This window comes from Natrix helvetica, assembly GCF_964273705.1.
Source record: "Natrix helvetica genome assembly, chromosome: 4".
Taxonomy (NCBI): Eukaryota; Metazoa; Chordata; class Lepidosauria; order Squamata; family Natricidae; genus Natrix; species Natrix helvetica.
This window is the reverse complement of record NC_138550.1, coordinates 75,187,413-75,211,766: the sequence shown is the minus strand read 5'-3', so window position 1 is coordinate 75,211,766 and position 24,354 is coordinate 75,187,413. Positions and strand designations below refer to the sequence as shown.

At 44.7% G+C, this 24,354-nt stretch overlaps 1 protein-coding gene across 5 annotated transcripts in view; it reads left to right on the top strand.

Moving 5' to 3' along the window:
* Nucleotides 1–1,628: 1,628 nt before the first annotated feature.
* Nucleotides 1,629–24,354, top strand: part of FOXA2 (forkhead box A2) — a 75,468-nt gene continuing 52,742 nt past the window's right edge. For 2 of the 5 annotated variants that reach the window (XM_081952512.1, XM_081952510.1), the window contains exons 1-2: nt 1,629–4,080; nt 5,852–14,662. In XM_081952512.1, coding sequence (XP_081808638.1) covers nt 3,994–4,080; nt 5,852–7,108 — 1,344 coding nt within the window. In that variant the 5' untranslated portion in view covers nt 1,629–3,993 and the 3' untranslated portion in view covers nt 7,109–14,662. Of the gene's footprint in view, nt 4,081–5,851; nt 14,663–14,749; nt 16,553–17,931; nt 19,081–24,354 lie in introns of those variants that run through there. The other 3 variants (XM_081952514.1, XM_081952513.1, XM_081952511.1) reach the window with 3 other exon arrangements.

The following is a 24,354-nucleotide window of genomic DNA, read 5'->3' as shown; positions in this document are numbered from 1 at the left end:
ATAATTATGCCAGGCCAGCTAATCGAAACAGGTGAGTCTTCAATTTTTGTCGGAAGGAGCGGAAGTCTGTGGTGGTTCTGATATCGGGGGGGGGGGGGGGAGGTCATTCCAGAGGGTTGGGCCCATCACAGAGAAGGCCCTACTCCTTGGCGTCGCCTGCTGGCATTGCATAGTGGACGGCACCTGGAGAAGCCCCTCCCTGTGAGAGCGGATTGGCCGCAGGGATGTATGTGGGAGGATGCGATCCCGCAAGTAACTAGGTCCTGTGCCATGGAGCGCTTTAAAGATGGTAATCAGGACCTTGAAACGCACCCAAAAAACTACAGGTAGCCAGTGCAGCTCGCGCAGGAGAGGTGTTACATGGGAGTATCTAGAGCTCTCCATGACAACCCGCATGGCCGCGTTCTGGACTAGCTGCAGTCTCCGGGCGCGTCCCAAGGGAAGCCCCATGTAGAGAGCGTTACAGTAGTCTAGGCGAGACGTCACCAGCGCATGAGTGACTGTGCGTAGGGCATCCCGATCCAGAAGGGGGCGCAATTGGCGCACCAGGCGAACCTGGTGGAACGCCCCCCTTGCCACGGCTGCCACATGGTCATCCATTGACAGCCGGGCATCTAGGAGGACGCCCAAATTGCGCGCCCGTTCCACAGGGGGCAATTGCTCGCCCCCTATGGCCAGCGATGGGGTCAGCTGGCTGAACCGAGGCACCGGTAGCCACAGCCACTCAGTCTTGGAGGGGTTGAGTTTGAGTCTGTTGTCCCCCATCCAGACCCCGACGGCTTCCAAACACCGGGACATCACTTCAACAGCCTCGTTGGGGTGGCTTGGGGTTGAAATGTACAGCTGAGTGTCGTCAGCGTACAGATGGTATTCAACCCCAAAACCACGGATGATCTCGCCCAGTGGCTTCACATATGTATTGAACAGAAGGGGCGAGAGGACCGACCCCTGCGGCACTCCACAAGAGAGTGGCCTCAGGGTCGATCTCTGCCCCCCCCCCCCCGTCAACACATATTGCATCCGGCCAGAGAGGTAGGAGCCGAACCACCGCAAAATGGTGCCTCCGACTCCCATCCCCTCCAGCTGGCGCAGTAGGATACCATGGTCGATGGTATCAAAAGCCGCTGAGAGGTCTAATAGGACCAGGATAGAGGAATAACCTCTATCTCTGGCCCTCCAGAGATCATCGACCAACGCTACCAAGGCTGTCTCTGTGCTGTGTCCGGGTCGGAAGCCGGACTGGCGTGGGTCTAGATAGTCGGATTCATCAAGGTGACGTGGAAATTGCTGCGCCACCACATTCTCAACAACCTTCGCCAGAAAGGGAAGGTTGGAGACTGGACGATAATTAGCTAGCTCCATTGGGTCAAGCGAAGACCTCTTGAGTAAGGGCCTCACCACTGCCTCTTTCAAGGCAGATGGTAAGGATCCCTCCCCCAACGAGGCATTCACCAGGCCCAGAAGCCAGCCTCGTGTCACCTCCCAGGATGCCAGTACCAACCAGGAGGGACACGGGTCCAATGAACATGTGGTGGGTCGCAGCCGTCCACGCAACCTGTCTAAATCCTCGGGGGCAACAGAGTCAAACTCCTCCCAGAGTGGATTCACAAGACTCGCTGTTGCCAGCCTTTTGCATTTTGCCTACTGCAACACTAAAGAGGTTTACTTTAGTTGTTGTGGAATATTGTTAGTTGCCATAGCCGGTTCCTCACTGGATATTTATAGTGCCCTAGTGTTATCCAATCATCCAATAATATAGCAGCAATGGGAGAGACTTGCAGTGGCTCAGGGATGCCAGGTGGTGACCTGTAGAAATTGCTGATGGGGAACTGGCCTCCGGATGATTTGGAGCACCTTATTTTGAGAGAGCTTGAGAATAACTAGAGTGAGAATGAGTGACAACAGGTCTTTGCTTAAATACAAAAAGCCCACAATGACAAGCAGTTCTGCTTACTCTTATATAAGGAGAAGTATATTTTTCCCAGAGGTACAACTGTCCAGGCACCTTGATGCAATGAAACCTTTTCAAAGAACAGCTTGGTTTTCAAATTGTCATTTTTAGCTTTCTAGATTTTAAACATAAATATAATAATTAAAAGTACAGTAATTCCTTATTTTGCAATGAGTACACTGTTGGAAGACCTGAAAGACCAGGTCTTAGGGATGGAGCATCATGGTGCTCGGAGTCAAAAATGACTTGATGGCAATTCAATCAATCACATATTTGCATGTGTGGACTTTCCCCATCAGTGGACAAAACACGGGAAGAAATAGTACATTAACAGAGACTGAAGTGCATGCAGAGAGGTGGGATTCAGATGTACTTCTGCTCTCAGGGTTCTATGAAACTTGGAAGGGCCTGGTTTTTCCTTCTAAGATGAGGCCAAAGATCACCAACGCAAGGTCCATAATTTTAATCCAAATATTTTCATCAATGAACCAGCTATAGCAGCGTCCCCTAAATTGATGTCCTCGTGATGTGCTGAGATTACACATACACACACACACACACATACCATGGTCATAAGTACTAATGGCTGGGAAGTCTGGAAGCACACCCAGAGTACACCTAATTTTGGAAACTGTTCTGAAGCATTAGGTGCTCAAAGATCTATTCCAGTTGGAAGACAATTGTTTATTGCAGTTTATTCAACCGCTCTTATTATCTCCATTCATCTCTCCCATTTTTAAAACTGATTTTAGGAATCTTTTCAGGGAAATTATTTGGAAAATGGCTAATAATCAGTGTGATTCATATTTGGTCCTAAGTCCTTAATTCTGGCTGAACTGGGTTTTTGAATTCTCTGGGATGAGCTTCCAAAGAGAGATATTACCTTTAAGGAGAGACTTTCTTTCTAGGAACAATTTAATAACAACCAAACCTTTCTCAGCCAGGTCCTGCTGATTGTGACTGATTGTTGTCCAACCTACTACTATGCATTTTGAAAATGTCTACTGCAATCTTAAGCAGATGCTCTTCACGCCCCCACTAAATTCTCTTTCCTGAAGAACGGCAACTGAAGACAAGGACTTTACTTGAGAAAAGAGAAAATGTCTCACCTTGTTCGAGAAGGCAGGTCCGATGATAGTAACAACAAGAAGTTATTAAATTTATATGCCACCAGACTGCAGTTCTAATTCTAAAAATAATTAGGAAAAAAAATCACTTTCTCGGTTATATAGCACTAACATCATTTCAGAGCTGTCTGTTATTAAAACAAGCAAATAAACGAACAAGCCAGGAGGCTATCACTGAAAGAGGAGCGCCGCTTTTAAAGCCCAAGAGAATCTTACTTTCGCAACTGACTTGCCACAGTTTGTGAAGCCATGTTTAGGGGCGAAGAATTGAGAGGTCCCCTCCGTGACAGTCGGCTACCAAAAGCAAGCGTTCGGGAGCAGGGAAAACAACAGGGGGGCGAAGGATGGGGTGAGGAGAGAAAAGGAAGGCACGCTCTTTTGGGTCTCGCCAAAAGATGCGCAGTAGATGTCTTGGCGAGGAGAACCATAAGCAGGACCTGATTATTCAAAGCGCCTACCCAGGACCTGCGGATTGGAGCTGCGCCCCGCAGCTGCCTGCCCGAGTACTCGGGCACCCACGTCACTGCACCACTTCGTTTCCTCCTCCCTCCGTCCCTCTCTCCCTCCTCCTTCTCCTCCACCTTGCCTTCGCCTCCGGGCGACTCTTCACTGTGAAACCCACCCAAGCAGTAGTTGTAGCAGCAGCCGCAGCAGCAATAGCAAGCAGGGACAAACCCCAAGCTGAGAGATTCCCCCTCCCCCTCTCCAACACACATAGAGAAGAGGGAGGGAGGGGAGGAGGAAGAGAAAGAGGGAAGGAGGGAGAGAGGGAGGGAGGGTTACAGAGGGGGGTGTTTTCCTTTTCCTTCTACTTTTTTTTAAGGTTGCGCTCGCGCTCTCTCGCTCTCTCTCCCTCTGCCCTCTCCCTCTCCCTCTCCGCCGTCGCTTATTGTGGCTGTTAAATTTTAAACTGCTATGCACTCCGCTTCCAGTATGCTGGGAGTCGTGAAAATGGAAGGACACGAGCACACGGAGTGGAGCAACTACTACGGCGAGCCAGAGGTAAAAGGCAACTTCTCTGTGTTGGCGTGCGCGCGTCTCTCTCTCTCTCCCTCTCTCTCTCTCTCTCTCTGTTTGTGTGCGGGTCCCCCACCCAATCCCCAAGCCTCCTCCTTCTGCTAAAAACAGGACTCTCTCCCTCTCCCTCTCTCCCTCTCTCCTTTTATACAACACTCTGTTAGCCTTGAGATAATATTAACTTTGTGATCAAATATTGACTTGCGAAGCCTCCAAATCCTTTTGCCATGCCTAGCCGCGCTATCCTAACAAAGTTGTGTTTGGCAGAGAGAAGTTGGGTGGGGGGAGGCATGGGGGGGGAACTATAAGGAAGCAAGGAGAACGGGGGGGGGGGCATTTTTGGTTCTAAAACTTGCCCCGGGAAGGTTCGGAGTCGAAGGGAAAGGGAATGTAAAAGGAAGCAAAAATGTGTTGTTTTATTTGATGGTCGCCGGTAAAGGAAGCAAAGATTTACCTGCAACCCATAATTTCTCAAAGTGCCTGGATGTAGCTGCTCCACATGGCCCAGGAAACGGCAGGGTCCTTTGAACTTCAATACACGTTTTTTCTTCAGCCAATGCACTTTTCAGGTTTCCTCCTGAAGCTCTGAACTGCTCCCCTCCATTCTTAAGGGCGCCGGTCTGGACTCAGCCCTTCGCTGATTTCCTTAGGGTTTCATTTGATCTGTTGAGGTGCCCTAGCGCTGCCTTTGAGTTGCAGTCCTCAGCTTGTTGAGAACTAAAATTCCGAGGAGAATCAATGTGGATTACTCCCAAGAACAGGGATTACATTTTGAGTTAAGCTTGAACACTCTTAATTGGGGTCGAGACTTTTAATGGATCTAGTTGCCGGTGGGCTAGCAATGCTAACACGCACTGATTACTTGGGAAGTAAGTTACATTGCGATCCAAGGGAATCTCTTCTAACTGGAAAGCGAACGCCTTGAACGTCATTCAATTGATTGGTGTTTCTCGAATTGAGGTGGTGCACATACTTACCGGTTGTAGAGAGTAAATCCTAACTGAATCCAATGGCACCTACCTCTCTAGTAAACATTCATTGGATCGCGCTGCATGTTCTGAAGCGGGAAGGTGCCGGAACTGCCGGACTTTGTTTCTAGATCAACATTTAAGGCTAAACATGGGGCGGGGGGTGTTTCCATACTATCTTCTTCCTCCCTAACAAGTAACAGATTTAAGTTCCCATTGATCTTCGAGAAACTAGACAATTTACTTAAGCAAAATGCTTTCCCATACAGTAGGATATAAAAGCACACGCACATCCCAGAGGAGCTGTTAAAATCTGGGAATTGGACTGTGAACTCCAGATCATGGGGATCTGGAGTGTGGCTGTGGGGTGAACAGCCAAATCTTGTTCTTAGAGAGATCCAGTGGAATTTCCAGTAAACGTAGCGCGCCTTTCTTCGCCCTGGACACGATCCGGGCAATCTGGCTGTTTTGAATACTGACTTTACTGGGGGCGGTTTCCAATCGGCTGGGATTCGGCACCAGCTTAATTCTCTCCTACCGAAATGCCAAATACCTCAGGAGCGCTGGCAGTCCTGACCAAGGCAGCGCTACTGCAGTTCCAGAAATACTTCCAGTATTTCAAAGGGTTTTTGGGGAAGCCCAGGAAGGATGTGCGGTGTAATGAGGAGGCCAGCGTGGGTCGCCAGACAAGATGGGGTTCTCGGGGATGGGATGGGATGGGGGGGGGGTTGCGATCTGGACACAAGAGTAGCTAACCACCAGGCTCCCTCCTTTTGTCGCCTTTACAGGGCTACTCCTCCATGAATGCCGGCTTGGGCATGAACAGCTACATGACCATGCCCGCCATGGGCAGCGCCGGCAACCTCTCGACTGTGGCGTCCGGCGGCTCCATGGGCATGTCTTACGCGGCTGGCCCAGCGGGCATGAACCTGTCTCCCGGCGCGGGGGCCATGGCCGGCATGGCGGCCCACCTGAGCCCCAGCTTGAGCCCGTTGGGTGCCCAGGCGGGCTCCATGGGGGCCGCGCTGGGCGCCTACTCTGCACTGAGCCCGGTGGGGGCAGGCGGCGGCGGCGGCGGCGGCTACGGGCCAGCGGCGGGTCTGGGCCGCGCCCGCGACGCCAAGAGCTACCGCCGGAGCTACACGCACGCCAAGCCTCCCTACTCGTACATCTCTCTCATCACCATGGCCATCCAGCAGTCTCCCAACAAGATGCTGACGTTGAGCGAGATCTACCAGTGGATCATGGACCTCTTTCCCTTCTACCGACAGAACCAGCAGCGCTGGCAGAACTCCATCCGCCACTCACTCTCCTTCAACGACTGCTTCCTCAAGGTGCCGCGCTCACCAGACAAGCCGGGCAAGGGCTCTTTCTGGACCCTGCACCCCGATTCGGGCAACATGTTCGAGAACGGTTGCTACCTGCGCCGCCAGAAGCGCTTCAAGTGCGAGAAACCGCCCGGCTCAAAGCAACAGCAGCAACAGGGGGCCTCGCCGGCCTCGGGCTCCGGCAAAAAGGCGCTCCCGCAGGCGGAGCGCGAGGGGCCAAACGGAGCCTCGGAATCGCCGCGCTCCAACGCCTCGCCTTGCCGAGAGCACAAGCGCTCGTTGGCCGAGCTCAAGGGCCAGCCGGAGCCTGCCCCGTCGCCGGCCCAGCAGCAGCACCTGCTGGCTCAGCATCACGCCCACCCGGGGCTCTCCCACGAGGCCCACCTCAAGGCCGAGCACCACTACGCCTTCAACCACCCCTTCTCCATCACTAACCTAATGTCCTCCAGCGAGCAGCAGCAGCAGCAGCAGCACGCCCACCACCCCCACCCCCATCCCCACCATCAGCACTCCCACCACCCTCATCCTCCCCACCCCAAAATGGACCTGAAGGCTTACGAGCAAGTGATGCACTACGCCGGTTATGGCTCGCCGGTGCCCGGCAGTTTGGCCATGGGCTCCGTCACGAACAAAAGCGGCCTCGAGGCCTCGCCCTTGGCCGGAGACGCCTCCTATTATCAAGGGATGTACTCTAGGCCCATCATGAACTCGTCCTAAAGAAACCCTCTCCCTCTCTCCTTTCCGACCGCCAAAACCGAGACTTTGTGGGGCGGGAAAAAAGTTCGTAGAGTTCGGAAAGTCTGAACATTGTGCCCAAAGCTACCCTGCTCCCTTGACCCAATACCCACAAAAAGAGACCCCGTCCAGGGATGGTCCAAAGCTCCTCTAAATAATGTTGGACAATTTCATTCCTCGATTCTTTGGATGAGCGCTCGAGGTTATTTCCCATCTGTCTTTGGGGGAGGGAGGGAGAGCGCAGAACTGGGAACCCGACTCATGCCCTCGACCAATTGGAACGGGGCACCAAATATTTGGGTACTTTTCCCGCTGTTGTATGACTTTAAGCGCCCGCGGAAGGGAGGGGAAGCGTGGAGGGACTCATTGACTCCAACGGCGGTCAGGAGTGGAAACTACCCCTTCTGCGGATCCGGCCCGTGACCATGCTCAGATTCCTTCGAACACCCGTTTAACTTTCCTTTGAATCAGAAAGATTTTTTAAGGCGTTAAAAAGCGACCCTAGGTATGTTTGTTATTTTGGGTTAGGAAGTTACAAATATATCTATTTTTGGATGTGGAAGTGACACAGAAGTATGTGTGTGCGTGTGTGAACTGATGTTAGATTTGAAAATTGAGGATCAAAGAGGCTGTAGCATTATGAAATCGGAAAAAAAAGGGGGGGGAGAAAAGGCTTTAGATTGTAATTTGACGCACAAAGGTTTGAATCAAATTAATTTATCGTTTCTGTACGTTTTATTTATGGCTTATAAATGTGTATTCTGGTAACGACCAGTCAAATTCCCACAAACCAATATTAAAATGATGTTGGATATTTCCCCCCTGTCCTTCAACATTTCTTTAAGATCTATAGTTTTGCATCCATCACCTCTTCCTAGTTTCTTTTGCTTAAGTGAATAATACAATCTTTTAAATTGGGGCTGAAAAAGACTGTGGAATAATTTCAATTCAGTGTACTAATTGTATTAAGTTTAAAAAAGAAGAAGAAAAGAAATGCAAATGAAGGGCTCTTTTGCTGTTCTCTTTCTATACCGTGGTAATGACATATAGGAACACATATTTAAGCCTCCAGGCCCATTATGTTTCTATGTAATTTAGCATTGCACAGTTTTTACATGAACTACAACTAGGAATATTCAATTATTCTGCCTGCATGTATATCTTTTCAAGAGAGGCCCACTGAGTTTAACTGACCTCTTCTATTTCTTGACTATTCACTTTGCAGGAAATAATATTTAACATTATGACTTACAGCCTTGAGTGTTTTGATTTGCTTATATATCATAAGGTGGGAATCCTACGAACATGTTGCAATTAGTGATACCCAGCAGGTGCTATTAATGATGCAATCCTATCCATGTCCACAGAAGGGAAAATGAATTCAATGAGGTTGAAACTTTACTTTTTCATTGCTGCATTAAATGGTTTGGCATAATTTGTTCTTACTTAGTAATATTTAACTAAAGACAGAATTGTAAGTCCGTTGAATTTATCACTTCTTACAGTTACAGTATGTTCTCATGGAAAACATTTATACTAATTTCTGAATATCAGCTTCTTCATAAATGCATAAATAAGTTACAGTCCTGTTTTGTTTTGCACCAAGCTTCTTTGAACTTTTGTGTTCTTACATCAGAGAAAGAGGCTGTCTCCTTAAATTAAATGAAGGGTAATCCCAGGTAAGTCTGAATATGACTGTACCCTTCAATAACTACAAGTGACAAAATCCAGCCATTTAAAAAAAACAATTCTTCCTTTAACTTTCATAGGTGGGTTAAAATCAATTCCCCTGTACCAAAGGACCTGTAATTAAAGTGTCTTTAGCTGGATGCTGATCAATATGCAGTGTATATTTCAAAGAACCAAGAGTTTGAAGCATCTTATTAACAGCACCCCAGCAATCTATCAACAACTGTTTAGTAAAGGTCATGATTCCACTTTCAAACAAGTGGCTCCTAGTACAATTATAAAAATGCACAGTTCCTGCAGTTTCCCTCTTGTCTGGTAAAGAAACCAAAATAATGGAGAGATGGTCTTATGTAGTCTGTATAAAAGCTATGGAAGAAGGAAGGTCACTATAATCAACACCTCTCCTAAATTCAGTCTGGTGGGCTCATGGGAGGGCAAAATCTCCGTTTTCCCGTACTAGTTTGTGTCTCTGTCCTTCTTCCCTTTTCTTAAAAAAAAAGGTGTGTAATGTTAGGGACTGAAAGCTGGAATTGCTGTTCTGCCTGTCTTCCAGCCCTTTGACTAGTGGTGCTACGAGCCCTGTAGGTTTTTTTTTTTCCGATTCCAAAGTCCTTTTCGTCAGACAGAGACCATTGCCACACTAGTGTTTTATAGCGTCGCCTAACCAGCGTTGAGCCACAGGTCCATCAGCACTAGAGATAGGCTATATCTCGCCACAGCGATGGCCGATTGCGGCTAGAAGCACTAGAAAGGAAAAACGGTCAAAGAGAAGCCGCCTCCAGAGTCACGGGTGCTGCGGGGCAGAAGAGCAGCTCCAGCTTTCTTGAGAGTTTCTCCGCTGATTGGGGTGGGGTGGAGTGTAAAGCCGTGCTGTTGCACTGGCCGTAATTCCCCCCCCCCCGCCTCTCCCACAAGTGCCCCTTTCCTCCAGTGTTTCAGAGAGGGGCAGTTGCGTCTGTACGTAGGAAAGACCCCCACCCCGCGATTCTGCTGCCATGGTTTCCTTCCCTTGGCGAGACTCGGACAGAGTCCAGCCCATTCATGGAAACGTCGTTAACTACTTGCCGTTTTTGCTTCTTCAAATCGGGATTTTCGTCTGATAGAGCTGCAATCCGCAGCTATGCCGGGTTTTTTGAATGAGGTGCGCGGGGCGCTAGGAACGGGGAGAGGGACGGTTTTGCTTTTCTTCCCTTTCCACCGCCCATTCATTCGCACTACTGAAAGAATAGCTCGTCTATGATATTACAATTGCAATCTGCGCACAATTTTTTGACTGAGTATGTTGCGGAAGCCCGCCCCTTCCTCGGCCAAGTTAACGTTTGGACGCTGACCAGGATACAGAGGAGGGAAGGTCGGTCGACCCAGGTCCAGATCGGATGAAGTGAGGTGGGGACACGCGTGCTTTTCAGTGCAGCAGTGAGCTGGGAGCAAGGATGGAAGAAAATCTACAAGCATATGACCTGAAATCCCATACTAAGTGTGGTTTCCTGGCTCGCTTGTTATTTTGCGGTGTCAAACCCATTCTTTCAAGCGAGTCGGATTCCAACCCCACGCAAAACAACAGAATTCCCTTCCCCATAACGGTTGTCTGGCTGGAATCCTGAGAATTTGAAACCGCCGGGATTTCAATAAGAGGGAGCTGCCCTGTAATCCAGGAAGCGGAGTAAAAATCAAAAGCATTGAACCAGAAGTAGCTATAACTCGAAGTTCCTTAAAAACAAGCTCCCCGGAACAGCAAAATGGTCCTCGGAGTTAAATACATGAGCTTCATTTCTGGCAAGCTCCCGGCGAGAATCCGAGGCTTTTATTCAGTATGTTTACACGGAAATCAGCCCCATTAAATCTAGTATCGTTTGGCTGGATCGCGTAAGATTCCAATGTTTAGGCAAGCAGTCTTGATTGCTTCGAGATAATGCACGGGTCAACTGTAAATGCAAATGTAAGTAACTCCCAGTGAACTCCCTGGTAGTTTCTTAAGAGGAGATATGGAAAATATTGCTCCGTTCCCGAGAGCCAATAACAGTAAGGGTTATACCTCTCAGAAGTATTCCTATGAATTAAAAAGAGATCCTACTCGGATCAGTGGAGCCAGCTGACCCATCTAAATGCCAATCAGTCAGGGAAGATTACCAGAGAAGAACACAAAGCTTTGCTGGTATAGCATTGTTCAAAACATGTTTTGTAGCTTGGTTTGAGCATAGTTGCCATGCCGAGGTGAAGGAGAGGAGATTGAATGACGGGTGGCCTAAAACAGTGTGGGAGATTATCTGATGACCTCAAACTGTTTTGGATTACAGTGCTCAATAACTCACCATTCACCATGCTGTCTGAAGTTGTTGGGAGTTATAGTCTAAACTAAAACATTTGGAGAGAGAATGCTATAGTCACCCAATTTATAAATGTCTGAGTGTTAATTTATGAAATGAATGTTCAAAGAAGAGAAGAAAACACTCCAACAAAAGCTAAAATGGTTCTGATGCCCTTCAAAGAGCAGTTTTTAGAGTATTCATAGGTAGGTGAGAAGTGGATGGCAATCTTTTCCATCTGAGGAGACTTCAAGCTATTATCAAAGTGAAGGAAACTACTCCCCTCTTTGCTGAGGACCGCCTCTTGGGTGCTGGTTCAGGGCCAGAAATTCAAGTCAGTATGGATAAATTCTTCCTAGCTTGTTGTGACTTTGGGCTTACCATCAACATCCAAAAGACCAAGCTATGCACCAGCCTGCTCCTCATGGGCTATACACAAAGTGCAAAATCACAATCAAAGGGCAGAAAGTACAGGCAGTTAACCAATTTAATTATCTTGGTAGTACCTTTTCCTGAACAGTGATAATTGATACATAATTTAATTGCAGAATAGCAAAGGTAGGTAGACTGCGTTCCACTGTATTGGAACCTAATAATCAGCTCTGTAACAAAACTGAAGGTTTACAGGTGGTACTTACTAACCATCTGTATGCCTGTGAAACATGGACTCAATATCAAACACATACAAAAATGACCACAGGATATTAGGCATCAGATAGCATAATGAAGTACCTGATGCTGATGTTTTTATCTAGGGCATGTTTGCCATCAGTCCAAACACTGCTAATAAGAGCACAGACTCAATGGGAAGATCATGTCATCCATAAACTGGATGAGCACATATTCAAACAGCCCCTTTTGGGGAACTTTCCAAGCTTGCATGAAGGGCAGAAGAAACATTATAAAGGCACATTTATAAAGGCCTATTTGAAGTCGCTTGAAATAGACTTGAACAACTAGGATATAAAACTGCCCTGCCTGGTGTAACTTCATTCACAGGGTTTGTCAAACTGACAAAGCAGGTACACTGTTAAAGCATAACATATTAACAGAGTTAGGGAAGGGACCTTGTAGGTCTTCTAGTCGAACCCCCCATCCCCAAGCAGGGGACCCTACACCATTTCTGAGAAATGACAGTCCAGTCTCTTCTTGAAAGCTTCCAGTGATAACATAATGCACTGCCTTTCTGTCCCTTTCCTAAGAATGGCAGATGTTCCTAAGCCAATGTAAAAAAACAACAACACCTGCATTTCTCCTTGGTCATTTGAAAGTCTTGAATGGGGCCCTATCTGCACAGCTTGTGAATCACGTAGCTCTAGCTTCTTCACCACAGTTGCAAATGAACAGCAACAAATCAAAAGAGAAACAATCATGCACCATATGATTGTTGATGGACAATAATGTTATTGTTTGTAAATGTCCTGCAAACTCAGTGCACAGATTTTGGCTTCTGACATTTTAACTGGAGGTACTGTACCAGAGCCATGCAGAAGATAGGAAACTTTCCCTATTACTGAGAGTTATGACCCAGCCCAGAAGGGGGGGGGGAAGGGGCGGACAAATTCCCCTCTCTGGATTGGTCCTCGTTTAGATTCTGTGTGTAGGATTGTTCTTCAGAGTAACTGGGGGTGGCAGCTGACAGGAGGATCTAGCAGTTCAAAGGGCTTTTTAAAAGAGGTTCCTTTCTGGCATCACTGTGGTCAGTTTACATGCAACTAGCTTGGCCTCAAAGCTGCATTTATTGAGGAAATGTGAACGCAAAATTAAATGACCGAGGGTTACAGATACAACATCAATAAATGCAATTGCACCTGGATCCCCAAATCATCGGCCGTGCTCCCAGTGACCCAGAGTATTAAGCATCAAGAAGATGGGATCAACGCATTCAAGTGCATGGGGGCTTATAGATTTGCGTGACTGAACACAGGTTGTGCATACGCTTGAGAGAAGCATGTTATATATGTGGAAAATCAGAACTTGAACTGTTAATCATTTGGCAACAAGTCAGAAAGTTGGAAAATAAAATTTCTCTGACCTTTTGATGACCAATCTCACGTTTCCTTGCCATTAAAGGAATATTTTTAATATTTGGATATTTACTGGAATTTTTCTAAAAAAAACATTTAGATGTACAGTTAACTAATTAAATGTCATTTTTACAGCTTACATTTTATTGGCAAGTGCTAATTTATAACAAATCTTTCTTTCTTTATTGTGCCTTCAACTTAATTCTAAACCTCTCAGTTCTAATGGGACTCACACCCACTAGGCTTCTTCTTAAGATTCAGTCAGTATCAGTAAGGGAGATTCCTTTTTAACCCTGGTAGAAAATAAGATGTGACCTTAAGACCAGGAAAGCCAGACAATAAACCCATCTCCTCCCCTAATTCTACATTTCCTTGGGCTGCTTTTATTTATTAAGGAAACTAAACTAAACTAAACTAAACTAAACTAAACTAAACTGGCAAGGGATACTTCTCAGACACGTGCATAGACCCTTCGCTTATTTTTTTTTAAAGTGAAATAAAACGGAAGGTTTTTACTTTAGCCCTCACATGGTGTCGTCGCGAAGCAAAAGAGAAGACACCCCCTAAAAACAGAGTGAGGCGCGCCTCCCGCCTCCCCAAAGGAGGACTCTTCTCCGCCCGCAAGGACACACACGTTGTGAAGCAAAGCGGAAAATGTGTGTTCATTATCACATAAAAGGCTCCCGTCGCGAAGAAGAATGAAGGTCCGAAACGGGAGTGATCGGGAGACAATGGGCTGTCAATGGATCGCTCTAACCTGGCTGGTCCCAGCGCGCCTGCCCTATTGTGCCACGCTCGTTTTAAACTACTTAGCTGATTCCCCCTCCGCTGATCACGAACGATAAGATCTACTTCTGCCCGCAGACATTCAAGGGGGGAAAAAAGAGGAGAGGGACGAAGACATTAAAGAAGAAAAAAAAAATGAGCCACTGAGAAGTCTGCTCTGGAGTAGCAATTGTTTCTTTCTATTTTTGTCTCTCCTTGCTCATATTTTTTTCCTTAAACCCGCGGATGGCGGCTTGGTTAAAAAAAAGAGGGGAGGTTCAAAAGATCACACTCATTAGTTCATCTCCACACTTTTTAAAAAAATGCTGGTGCTTTAAGTCGTCGTGATCTGTGAATAAACAAAATCAGTAAACAAATAAAAAAATCTAACTCCAAATTCCAGGAGGGCAAACTTTACGCAGCACGTCATACTTCGGTAAATTTACACAGATATTAGGACGGCTGTTCTTTACCTCTCGCTATGTGTATATTGTATGTGTGTGCGTGCTTGCGTGTGTGTGCGCGCGCTTGTTTCCTCTGCTCCTTTTGAGCCATTGTGCTTAACTGAATTTTATAACGCTGATCGATATCTTGGTAAAATATTCATTTTTAAACTAGCGGGCAGTGAAATCTTTGCTTTGTGCTAAAGTCAACAGTCGCTCCAATAAATGCAGCGATGCCTTTCCGCCGAATTGCAGACGGTGGGGTATCTGGCTTGTCATCTGTGATCTGCAGCTCTCTGGCATCAGGTAGGGATTTATCTTGGTTTTTAATTGGGAGCATTGTACAAGGGGAGAACCGTATTTGCTTCCTACTTACTGCTACTTCCCACTCAGAATCGGGCCCAGAGGAACAAGGCAACAGTCTCTTTCCCCTCACCCTAAACTTCCCAGAAAGAAAAATGTTCCATTGGTGCTGGTTTAGGCAGAAATGGATCTGGGTGCCCGATGCCCTCTGGTTCCAACCAGCCTTCCCTCTACTACACACACGGACAGGTGCCCAGGGCACCGCACAGGAATGCTGCTCCGTGGAGGCTGAAGCGAAGGTGCGAATTCTCCGTTGCTGCTGCTTTCTTTCTCGAAGATTTTCTCCGCAACTGCAGCTAACTGAAGGGACCACTGGGGGCTGGTGGTAGTGGTGGTGACAGAAAGGTTAGGCAATATGTAGCTGGAGCAAATTCAAGTTTACCCAAGAGTAGGGATCAGTAGTTTTCATGGAGCAGTTGTCTGGCTATTGAAAAAAAAAACAAAGTTGTTGGCCTAACCAGGCACTTTGATCTCATATAGCAAGCTCTCTTAACGGTAGCAGATTTGATTATTGCAAAACTTTGCTTGAATTTTTCTAAATCCTCTCCCCCCTCCTATTGTGCTTTCTTTGTTTTCTGCTTATAATAGCTGGACAATTATCTGGCTTTTATCTGGCCTTTTGTTTTTGCAATAGGTAATAGATAACCCTCTTTTCTCAATATATGGCTACTTCGATTTTTTTTCTCCTTTTGTTAAAGCTCAAAAGAAACGAGGGAACACATCTCTACACAGGTTTTAACCACTGGACACAATGCCAGAATTACCCCGGAGATACCCCAAAATATTAACTTTCCATTAATTAGGTTTCATCATTTAATTGTTTTAACAAAAAATGTGAAGACTTTGAATAGATAGAATGGAAAAGTCAGAGCTTTTCACTTTGGTGAAAACCTAGGATAGGATAGGAGGTAGGCATCACTTGCCATCTTCCTACCTAGGACATCTTCTCAGAGTTTTTCATTACATTCATCTGTCAGGCAACCTGAATGTTAGATCCCTCCAAATGTGTTACTACTGTTTCCAGGTAGCAAGAATGATTCCATTTGCAAATTACTTATAACATCTAGCTTGTAGTGGTTAAAAAACAGGTGATGTCCGATTGTTTTTTCACTGTCTTGAAATTCTCTCTCAATGCTGTCCAAAATGTGCAGGCGCTCATTCCATCACCAAAGCAACATGTATATTGAGGTGCTTTGATCTGGCAGGAAAGGATTAAGATCCAGGCAAAAGCACTCACCTTCCCACCTCACAGGCTTCCATTGAAATCTGCTGAAGTCAGTGGAACTCAAAGGTTATTAATTTTATTTCAGTTGATTGTTTCTCACATACATATTTATTTTGTCCTCAAGTATGCATATTGTATTATTAAGATTTCACATTGCAGGGATGGAAAATGGGTGTTTTCGTATAAAGTTGATCCTTGGATTGTTGGCTGAGAATCTAATCAATATACAATGAATGTTAGAAAGATTGTATAATGCAACAAATTTGGATCTGAACATTTATGTATCAAAGAACAAAGAGATTGTGTTTGACAAGAAAAAATAATTTCACAATTGCAAGTTATGCATAAACAGTGAAGAACTAAAGCAAGCAGATGCATTTTTAACTTGTTGGGATGTTTCTAATGTATGGGAAAATTGAGGAAAAAATTAAGATATGCAAATACTGGCAGAAAGGTCTTTTATTATGTCTTTTATTGAATGTTTGTTCAGAGAAGTGAAGAAAGTTGTATGCAAGATTGGCCTTTTGTCCACTGGGGGAATGAGAATAGGCTAGATCAACAAAAACATGAAAACAAGTTGAGTTCAATGAAGAAATAAGGTATTTTAAAAGTTTAAAACTATTTAAAAGTTTAAAACTATCAAAGCAAGATAGTACTGAATGAATATTGGCTAATACAAAAATGAGTGACCAGCATGAAAGAAGTAGATTAAAGTAGTTTGGGCACATAGAGAATAAATGAGGCTGAAATGGCAAAATAAATATACAAAAGAAAAGTAAACAGGTTGAGAAGAAGAGATATCCTAGAGTAGACAGTCACTGTTGGATAAACTCTGAAAAAGAGAGTTAAGAAATGTTTTAAGAATAAAAGGCAATATAGGAAACATTGTATCTATTCAGGAAACAAGGATGGATTGTATGTATGGACAATGAATGATGCAATCAATTTAGCTGTATTTTCTTTACTTATCTCACACCTTTAATTTCTTTGGGATACTATTTCTTAGTATCTTTTTGCATGTTTTGTGTGCATGTGTGTGTGTTAGTACATACTCTGTGTGTGTGTGTGTGTGTGTACGTATGTATATGCATGTATATATGTATATGTATGTGTGTATGTGTATATGCATATACATATATACAGTGGGTATACACGCACACATAAACATACATACATACATACATACATACATACACACACACACACACACATATATATACACACACACACATACACACACACACACACCTCAGAACCATAGGTATTCCCGTTTGCCTAGAGAAGGTCAGTAACCTGCAGTGGCTAAAATCAAAACAAAACCACCCTCCCTTCATTTTAGAAGTGATTGTTACGCTATTTGTCCGGTGAAACTATAATTGTATCATTTACGAAGGCAGTTAACAAGCAATAATAAACACCACACACACACACTCTCTCTCTCTCTCTCACACACACACACACACTCACACGTCCCCAGTTTGGTTAGAATCCCCATTTTCTGGGTGTATACCTAGCCAACTTCGCCTTTCAAAATATTTTCCCCTCCACTCCCTAGTTTTTCTTCCGACTAAAGAAGTACCCGGGGGCCGCCGGGTGGGGAGGGACAAGCAGAGACCGGGGAGAAGCCTTAGAAAAGGGCAGGAGATCCGCCTGGGTTCCTCCGAGCCCTAAAGAGTGGGAGGGACTTTCTCCTCGGGACCGACTGCGTGTGAGGTCTGTCTCGGAGGGCAGGCTCTTAAGAGCCTTCGCTTCCCCTCCAGATTGGGTCCGAAGAGGAAAAGGGCGGGGGATTTCCTCATCTGATTTCCCTTCCATCTAAACTGACGTGACAGCTTACATTTCCCCAGCAAGATGGGATCGCTGCAGGACACACACCGAGGCTAATGGTTTTTCAATAATTAATACTGTCCCCGCCACTGGTAATGCGGCCTCTCGGATTTGTCAATTACTTGTCATTAAACGAATGTCTACCCACGTCCTTGCTTAGGTGGCGGAGCGAAGGAAGGAAAACAGCTCCCGTCTCATCTGGCTCAGCAGGGGAAGGCCCTCCGGGGTTGCGAGGCTCAGGCAAGATTCCTGCAATAGACGCTTCCCGTGTGATTTTATCTGCCAAGTGGGCAGGTGGGGGCTTCTTTATCCGTGTACTTCTTTGACTTGCCACGGATGTTTGTTCGGTTGTTTGACTGGAAAGACACAAGCCAACAAGCACAGAGACCCTGGGGTAGCAAATAGCTCCAGGAAGCAGTGTGACTAAGTTCAGTTAAATTTGCCAACTCCTTTTTTATTTGCTGCTCCCCTGCCTTTAGCAATACCGAAGAAGTCAGGCTTTCTATCGCCGCCATGACGCCGTGAGACCTACGCATCACGACAGAAGTAAGAAAAATGCAACGGCTGTAGCTTTTCCCGTCTTCCAGCTTAGGGCCACCTGCTGCGATTTACTCTATCCAGCAACCAGTAAAGCCATGGCTGACGCGGCAGGAAAGTGTCAAAACCATATTCACAAATTCACCAAAACGATAAAAGCGGCCTTGCTCGACGGCCGTTTCAGAGGGTTCAACGGTTTTTACTTCACAGGGACAGATGGGAAACACGCCGTCCATTCGAGCATGCGCAGAGGGTCATTTTTCCCGCCACCGAGTTTTTGCAGCCTTAGTCTTCCCGCCTCATCGCTAGCCGGGGTTGCAAAAGAGGGTGGCCCTTCTCCGGGTCCCCCCGAGTACTCGCTCCAAGGAACTTGGCCGGAGCGAGTCCCAGGCCTCCCTTGGAAGTAAGCAAGCAGCTACCCCATACGCCGCAGTTTTGCTGAAGCGACAGGGACCCCTCCCCCCCTCGCTCTCAAGGGACGCCCGGAACGTGTTCCGAACTCCGGCAAGACGGCCAAGTCTCTCTGCATCCAGATAGTGATCCGGGAACCATCCCGCCCGGGCCGCTGTAGTTCGAAGTGCTGCTTCCTTTTTTTTTAAGCCGTAGTGGTGGGGAGTCCCAGGGCCAGCCAGAAACGGGGACCGGGAGCTTGTGTGGCAGCTTTTTCCCGGCGCAATGGACGCCGCCGGCCAAGGACTCCCTACAGCACAATAGCGGCAAAGCGCTTTTGCTGGCGAAAACCACCCGGCCCCGCTGGCCAAGAAGTGACCTTGTACTTCTTGCCCGGCGTAACCCCACACAACTATTGCAGTACACAGATACTTAGTTCAGTTTTGCCCATCGGCGTTTGCTTTGCCTCTTGGTCTGGCCTATTTAATATCTTACTGCAAAGCCCTTTTTCTCTTTGGGGCGAAACTTCCATAGTCTCTCTTAATTGCGAAGCTGGGGCCCTTGGTTCATATCCGGCCCGGCCGCTTTTCAGGGCGTAGTTTTAGGCCAAGGCGAAGACTTCGAAAGCCAAAAGATTCACAGGAACAGAAATGTGAAAGGCGTCGGGCTATCTACGGGCCTTTCCACAAACCAACGGGCAGTCAGGCCTAGTGAAACCTGCGAGATAAAAGAAAGAAGCACCATAACGATGCTGCAGTTCAACTAACAAAACAAAATAGAATATTGGGCTACTGCAGAAGAAAGTGAGCTGGCCGCTGGATTCGTGTGGCGGCGGGGGATGGTAGTGGAAAATCGCAGCTCTTTTGAGTTACACGACACCGGATGGTTTTCCTTCGCTTTCAATGTCTCTCGCTTTCTTCACTAGATACGGAGCCTTGTTCCAAAGGCAACGTGGTCCAAAGAGAAGGCCTGGAGTAGAAACAAATAATAACCTCCCGCTCCCTGAGCCGCCTATGTATGTTCGCTCTATTAAGAATAGAGCCGCCGAGTCGCTTCTCTGTCCCGAATTCCTCTATTCACGTTTGCAACAGAAGGGCAGAAATCATCTAATTGTCTGCTCTTGTTTTCTTCTCGTCTTTCCCCCCCTTTATTTCCCTTCCCCAAAAATCCCGCCCCACCTCCTTCTCTGTTGTGAGCCTGGTAATGACATGCAAGGACCGGCTGAAAGACAGCCAGACATCAAAGCACAAAGCAAATGACATTTCCCCCACGTCGATAAGAAAGTCACACTCCAAACTTTCTTTTCCTTAAAAGGAGCTCCGACGGCCGAAAAGATGGCATTTTGGGGTTGTGTTGTCCCCAATATTTAGGTCCTGCACAATCCCATTATAAAGAGACCGCGTCCGGAAGGACTTCAGAAATGTAAGGAATTTGGGGACCAAACAACATATATTGGGGATAAGAGCGTATGTCTATGTGTGTGGGGAGGGGGGCGGGCAAGCGGGTGGAGAAGACACATTTGGAGCTGAGATGGGACTAATTATCGATAGAGAACAAGGAGCTGGAACACCCAAGTCGAGCTGAGTCGTCTCCCGGGAGACTGATGGAGACCTATTTTACAAGCTGTAATTCCGCTTTAGATGCTTGCAAACTAAAGTCAATTCACACCCTCTTCTTTATTCTAGAAATATTCCTAATCCTGCAGTTCAAGCGGGAATCCTCTGGCCTCTTCCCTCCTAATATTAATCTAGAAACTTGATAAAAGGAGGCTTGATTATAGGAGGGTGGAATCACTTTCCTTCCCAGTTTAACTACCTCGGCAACGTCTAACCTGATGAATAGATATTACACTTGGAGAAACATCCTGTGCCCTTCTATAGGCTCTTGCTCTATTACCCGTTTGACAGGCCAATTAACAGTGTGGGGACATTTAAAACAAAAGCATATTGCTTTTGATTTCAGTATTTTCAGGCAGTACTTTGGGGGGGGGGGTGAGCATAGACATTTTCCTTTGATCTTGTCTTAATGCTTTATTTATAATTATGTAAAACAAAAGGGAATTATTCATGTGAATGTGATTAATATAAAAAGAATACATCTTTGTTATTGCCAAGACCTAGATTACTTTAATCTCAACACACTAGTTCTGTGGACAGCAGGCTAATTTGATCATACCTATGCTCACTTGAAAATAAGCATATAAGGAGAACAAAAAGAATTCAATCTGAATTTTTAGTTGGGAATAGTGCGTGGGTTGGAGCTGTGTGATTTTGGATTAAGATTTTATTTTTTATTAACAAAATCAATAAAAACAATCATGTTTGCAAAATAATCATAATGCTTTTCTTCTTTTAGAATCTAGAGCCTTCCTCTGATCATTTAAGCTTTGCAACAGAGTCAACAGGCAATTTAATTTCATTCATACTTATGGCCAATTGGTTTGATTAATTTGATAAAACAGAAAATACAAATGATAAATGAAAGAATATGAATGCCAATATACATATGAAAATAAACATCTGCATTTATTTTATAATACTGTATAATAAAAATATATTTCTTGAACAGAAACAATAATCGAGTACAAATGCCACCAGTTCTAAAAGCAGGGACAACATTTGATTACATTTGGGTATTGACATCACTCTATTTTCCAAATCATTTGATAGGTTAACATTTAAATGGGGAAAGCAGAAAATTGTTCTATCATAGAAAAGAGGCCATATCATATCATATTATATATCATAACAGAACACTCCATTTTCTAAGAAGTAATTACAGTTCTCTCTTCTGTGAGGCCTTATTCTTCACCTCTCCTTCTCTCTTCAGCCCTGAATCTTTCTTTTAATTGATTGCCAGTTCTTCAACCACTAGAGATATACTTCTAGTAACAACTTGATCTAGAGCAAGCTATTAATCTCTCTCATTGTGGCAGATCATGCTATTGTTAAAGGAACAGCTGCAGAGTTCAGCTAAAGAATTAGTGGTGGGAATTTGAGGCCTATTTGAAATTAAATGTTCATAACACTTCCAAATCGTGTTTTTGGATTATGGTAAGAGTAGCAGGCAACATATTTACTCAGAAGGTCATTTAGATTGTTTTCCATACTTGTAAATTATAAGACTTGTTCTTTTAATTAACATTCCTGCTTCACAATGGGTAAACTGACTCATCACAAGGATTCTGGATTCAGTTTTATGGGATCTCCCTCTTACCTTGTCCATTTGTACTGCAACTGTACCCTTCTGAGCTATATTACCTGAATTAATTTGAAAGAATATAACACAAAAATCATTAATAATTTCTAAGTAATATTTTAAGTTTAAACCAAGTCCATCAACTTCTTTACCTGTAAAATATAATTCATTCACCATGTTCTTTTCCTTAATTTCTTTCCTAATATATTTCCTGCATATTCAGAATATTGGCAGAAATCCAAAATCCATTTATCTGGGATTACATTTTAATAATCTCAGTGGGACTTTTTTTTTGAATAAATATGCCTGGAATTTCTTTTCCCTGAAAAATCTTTAATTTACTTTTTCTATAATCCTAGATTGGTATGGAAAGAGATGCCAACCACAAATGGAGGTTTGACATAGATTTAAGAGGCCAGAAGGTTTGTTTCAGAAGCCAACAAAACAATCACCAATGGCTCTATGGCATTTCACAGGATTACTTAATACTTAAAGCCTGAAAAAGAGTGAAGTCTAGATTATACGGTAGTGGCACTGCAGCCAAATTAACATAGCAAAAAACCTCTGTGGCACCTTAAAGGCTAACATAAGAGTAAGATGAATTTTCATGGAACCAGAGCTCTTTTTATTAGATGTATCATCCCAAAATGGCATATGGAACTAATCTGAGTGTAGGATCAGGAAAAATATACTAGCATTTAAAACTAACAGGAATAATATGCAAGAAATGCATTATTGCAAATTACACTACATTAATAATTATATGAGTGTAAAATTTAGTTAGAAAAATGCTTGAACTAAATGGGACATGGCTACTGAAATTTATAAGAGTGCAGAGAAGAGCAACAAAGATGATTAGGGGACTGGAGACTAAAACATATGAAGAACGGTTGCAGGAACTGGGTATGTTTAGCTTAAGAGAAAGAAGGACTAGGGGAGACATGATAGCATTATTCCAATATCTCAGAGGTTGCCACAAAGAAGAGGGAGTCAAACTATTCTCCAAAGCACCTGAGGGTAGAACAAGAAGCAATGGGTGGAAACTAATCAAGGAGAGAAGCAACTTAGAACTGAGGAGAAATTTCCTGACAGTGAGAACAATTAATCAGTGGAACAGCTTGCCTCCAGAAGTTGTGAATGCCCCAACACTGGAAGTCTTTAAGAAGATGTTGGATAGCTATTTGTCTGAAACGGTATAGGGTTTCCTGCCTAGGCAGGGGGTTGGACTAGAAGACCTCCAAGGTCCCTTCCAACTCTACTATTGTATTATTGTATTATATGACTGCCAATTAAATAAGGTTCACGGGCTTTAAAAATACCTTTGTAATTGAATGTCTAGCATTACTACCATAATTATAGTTCCAGTTATTGAGACCAATGGAAACATGATTGAATCTTTTAAAATCCTCTTTATTTCCTCAAGTGTCTGACTTGCTATTTCCACGTTTTCCTTCCAGATATTCCTAATCTGGATGGGTAAATACCAACTGTTAGGAATTAAGGGGTATCCCTGGTGCTTTAAAAGGCTGGTCACTTCACAGTGTGTCCAATCAGAAGTCTGCAGGGCCTTCCGGGGAGCAAATGGGCCTGCAGACAATTCTAAAGACAACCAGGTTTAAAAGATGAAGGCAGGTTGGCAAGAAGTTCAGGTAACTACCACATTTCTCCGAATATAAGACAGGGTCTTATTTTCTTTTGACCTCTGAAATAAGCGCTTGGCCTTATTTTCAGAGAGGTCTTATTATTTTTTAGGTGCAGGAGGCAGCGAATGTGATCACCTCATGACTGCTGCTGTGTTGCAATATTTTCGGGGCGGGCTTGGGTTTATTATACCAAGAGGTCTTATTTTCAGGGAAATGGTAGAAAATAGCATTTGATTGAAAATGTTTCTGTCTTCATAATTATTGTTTTCAGAAGGATCTTTTTCTTTTATGTAAGTAGCTTGCAAAATTTAGTGATACAAGTCTGGTATGTCAAAGCCAAGGAGTTAATGGGAGATTTGAATACTTCAGTAAAATAAGTTTTTAAAGAAAAATAAAAGCATTCTTTAGTTCAAAAATTACATTAAAAAAATCATACTCACCATAGACCTGCCAAATGATGAATGAGCAGCATGTGTTTTCCAATTTCCATTGATCCCTCTCCAACAAAATCAGGATTCTCCATCCCAGGAGAATTTTCATCCTAATTCTTTATTCATAGGAACATTCAAAAGACAGCTCAGTTGGTAAATATACATCTAAAGTTTATATAATGTGGGACCTAAAATGAAGCATATTATACCATACATCTTTACAAGTTTTGGCCTTCAAAATAGATAATAATTCAGTGTAATAATAGATTGCAATATTCTAATGTCTAGCATCAGATATTACAAGTTGCAGAAATTTCAAGAAACCTTCTTCCACTAAAGACTCCTTTAAGGGGGGAAACGAGATTTAGGCACAAAGGGATCTAG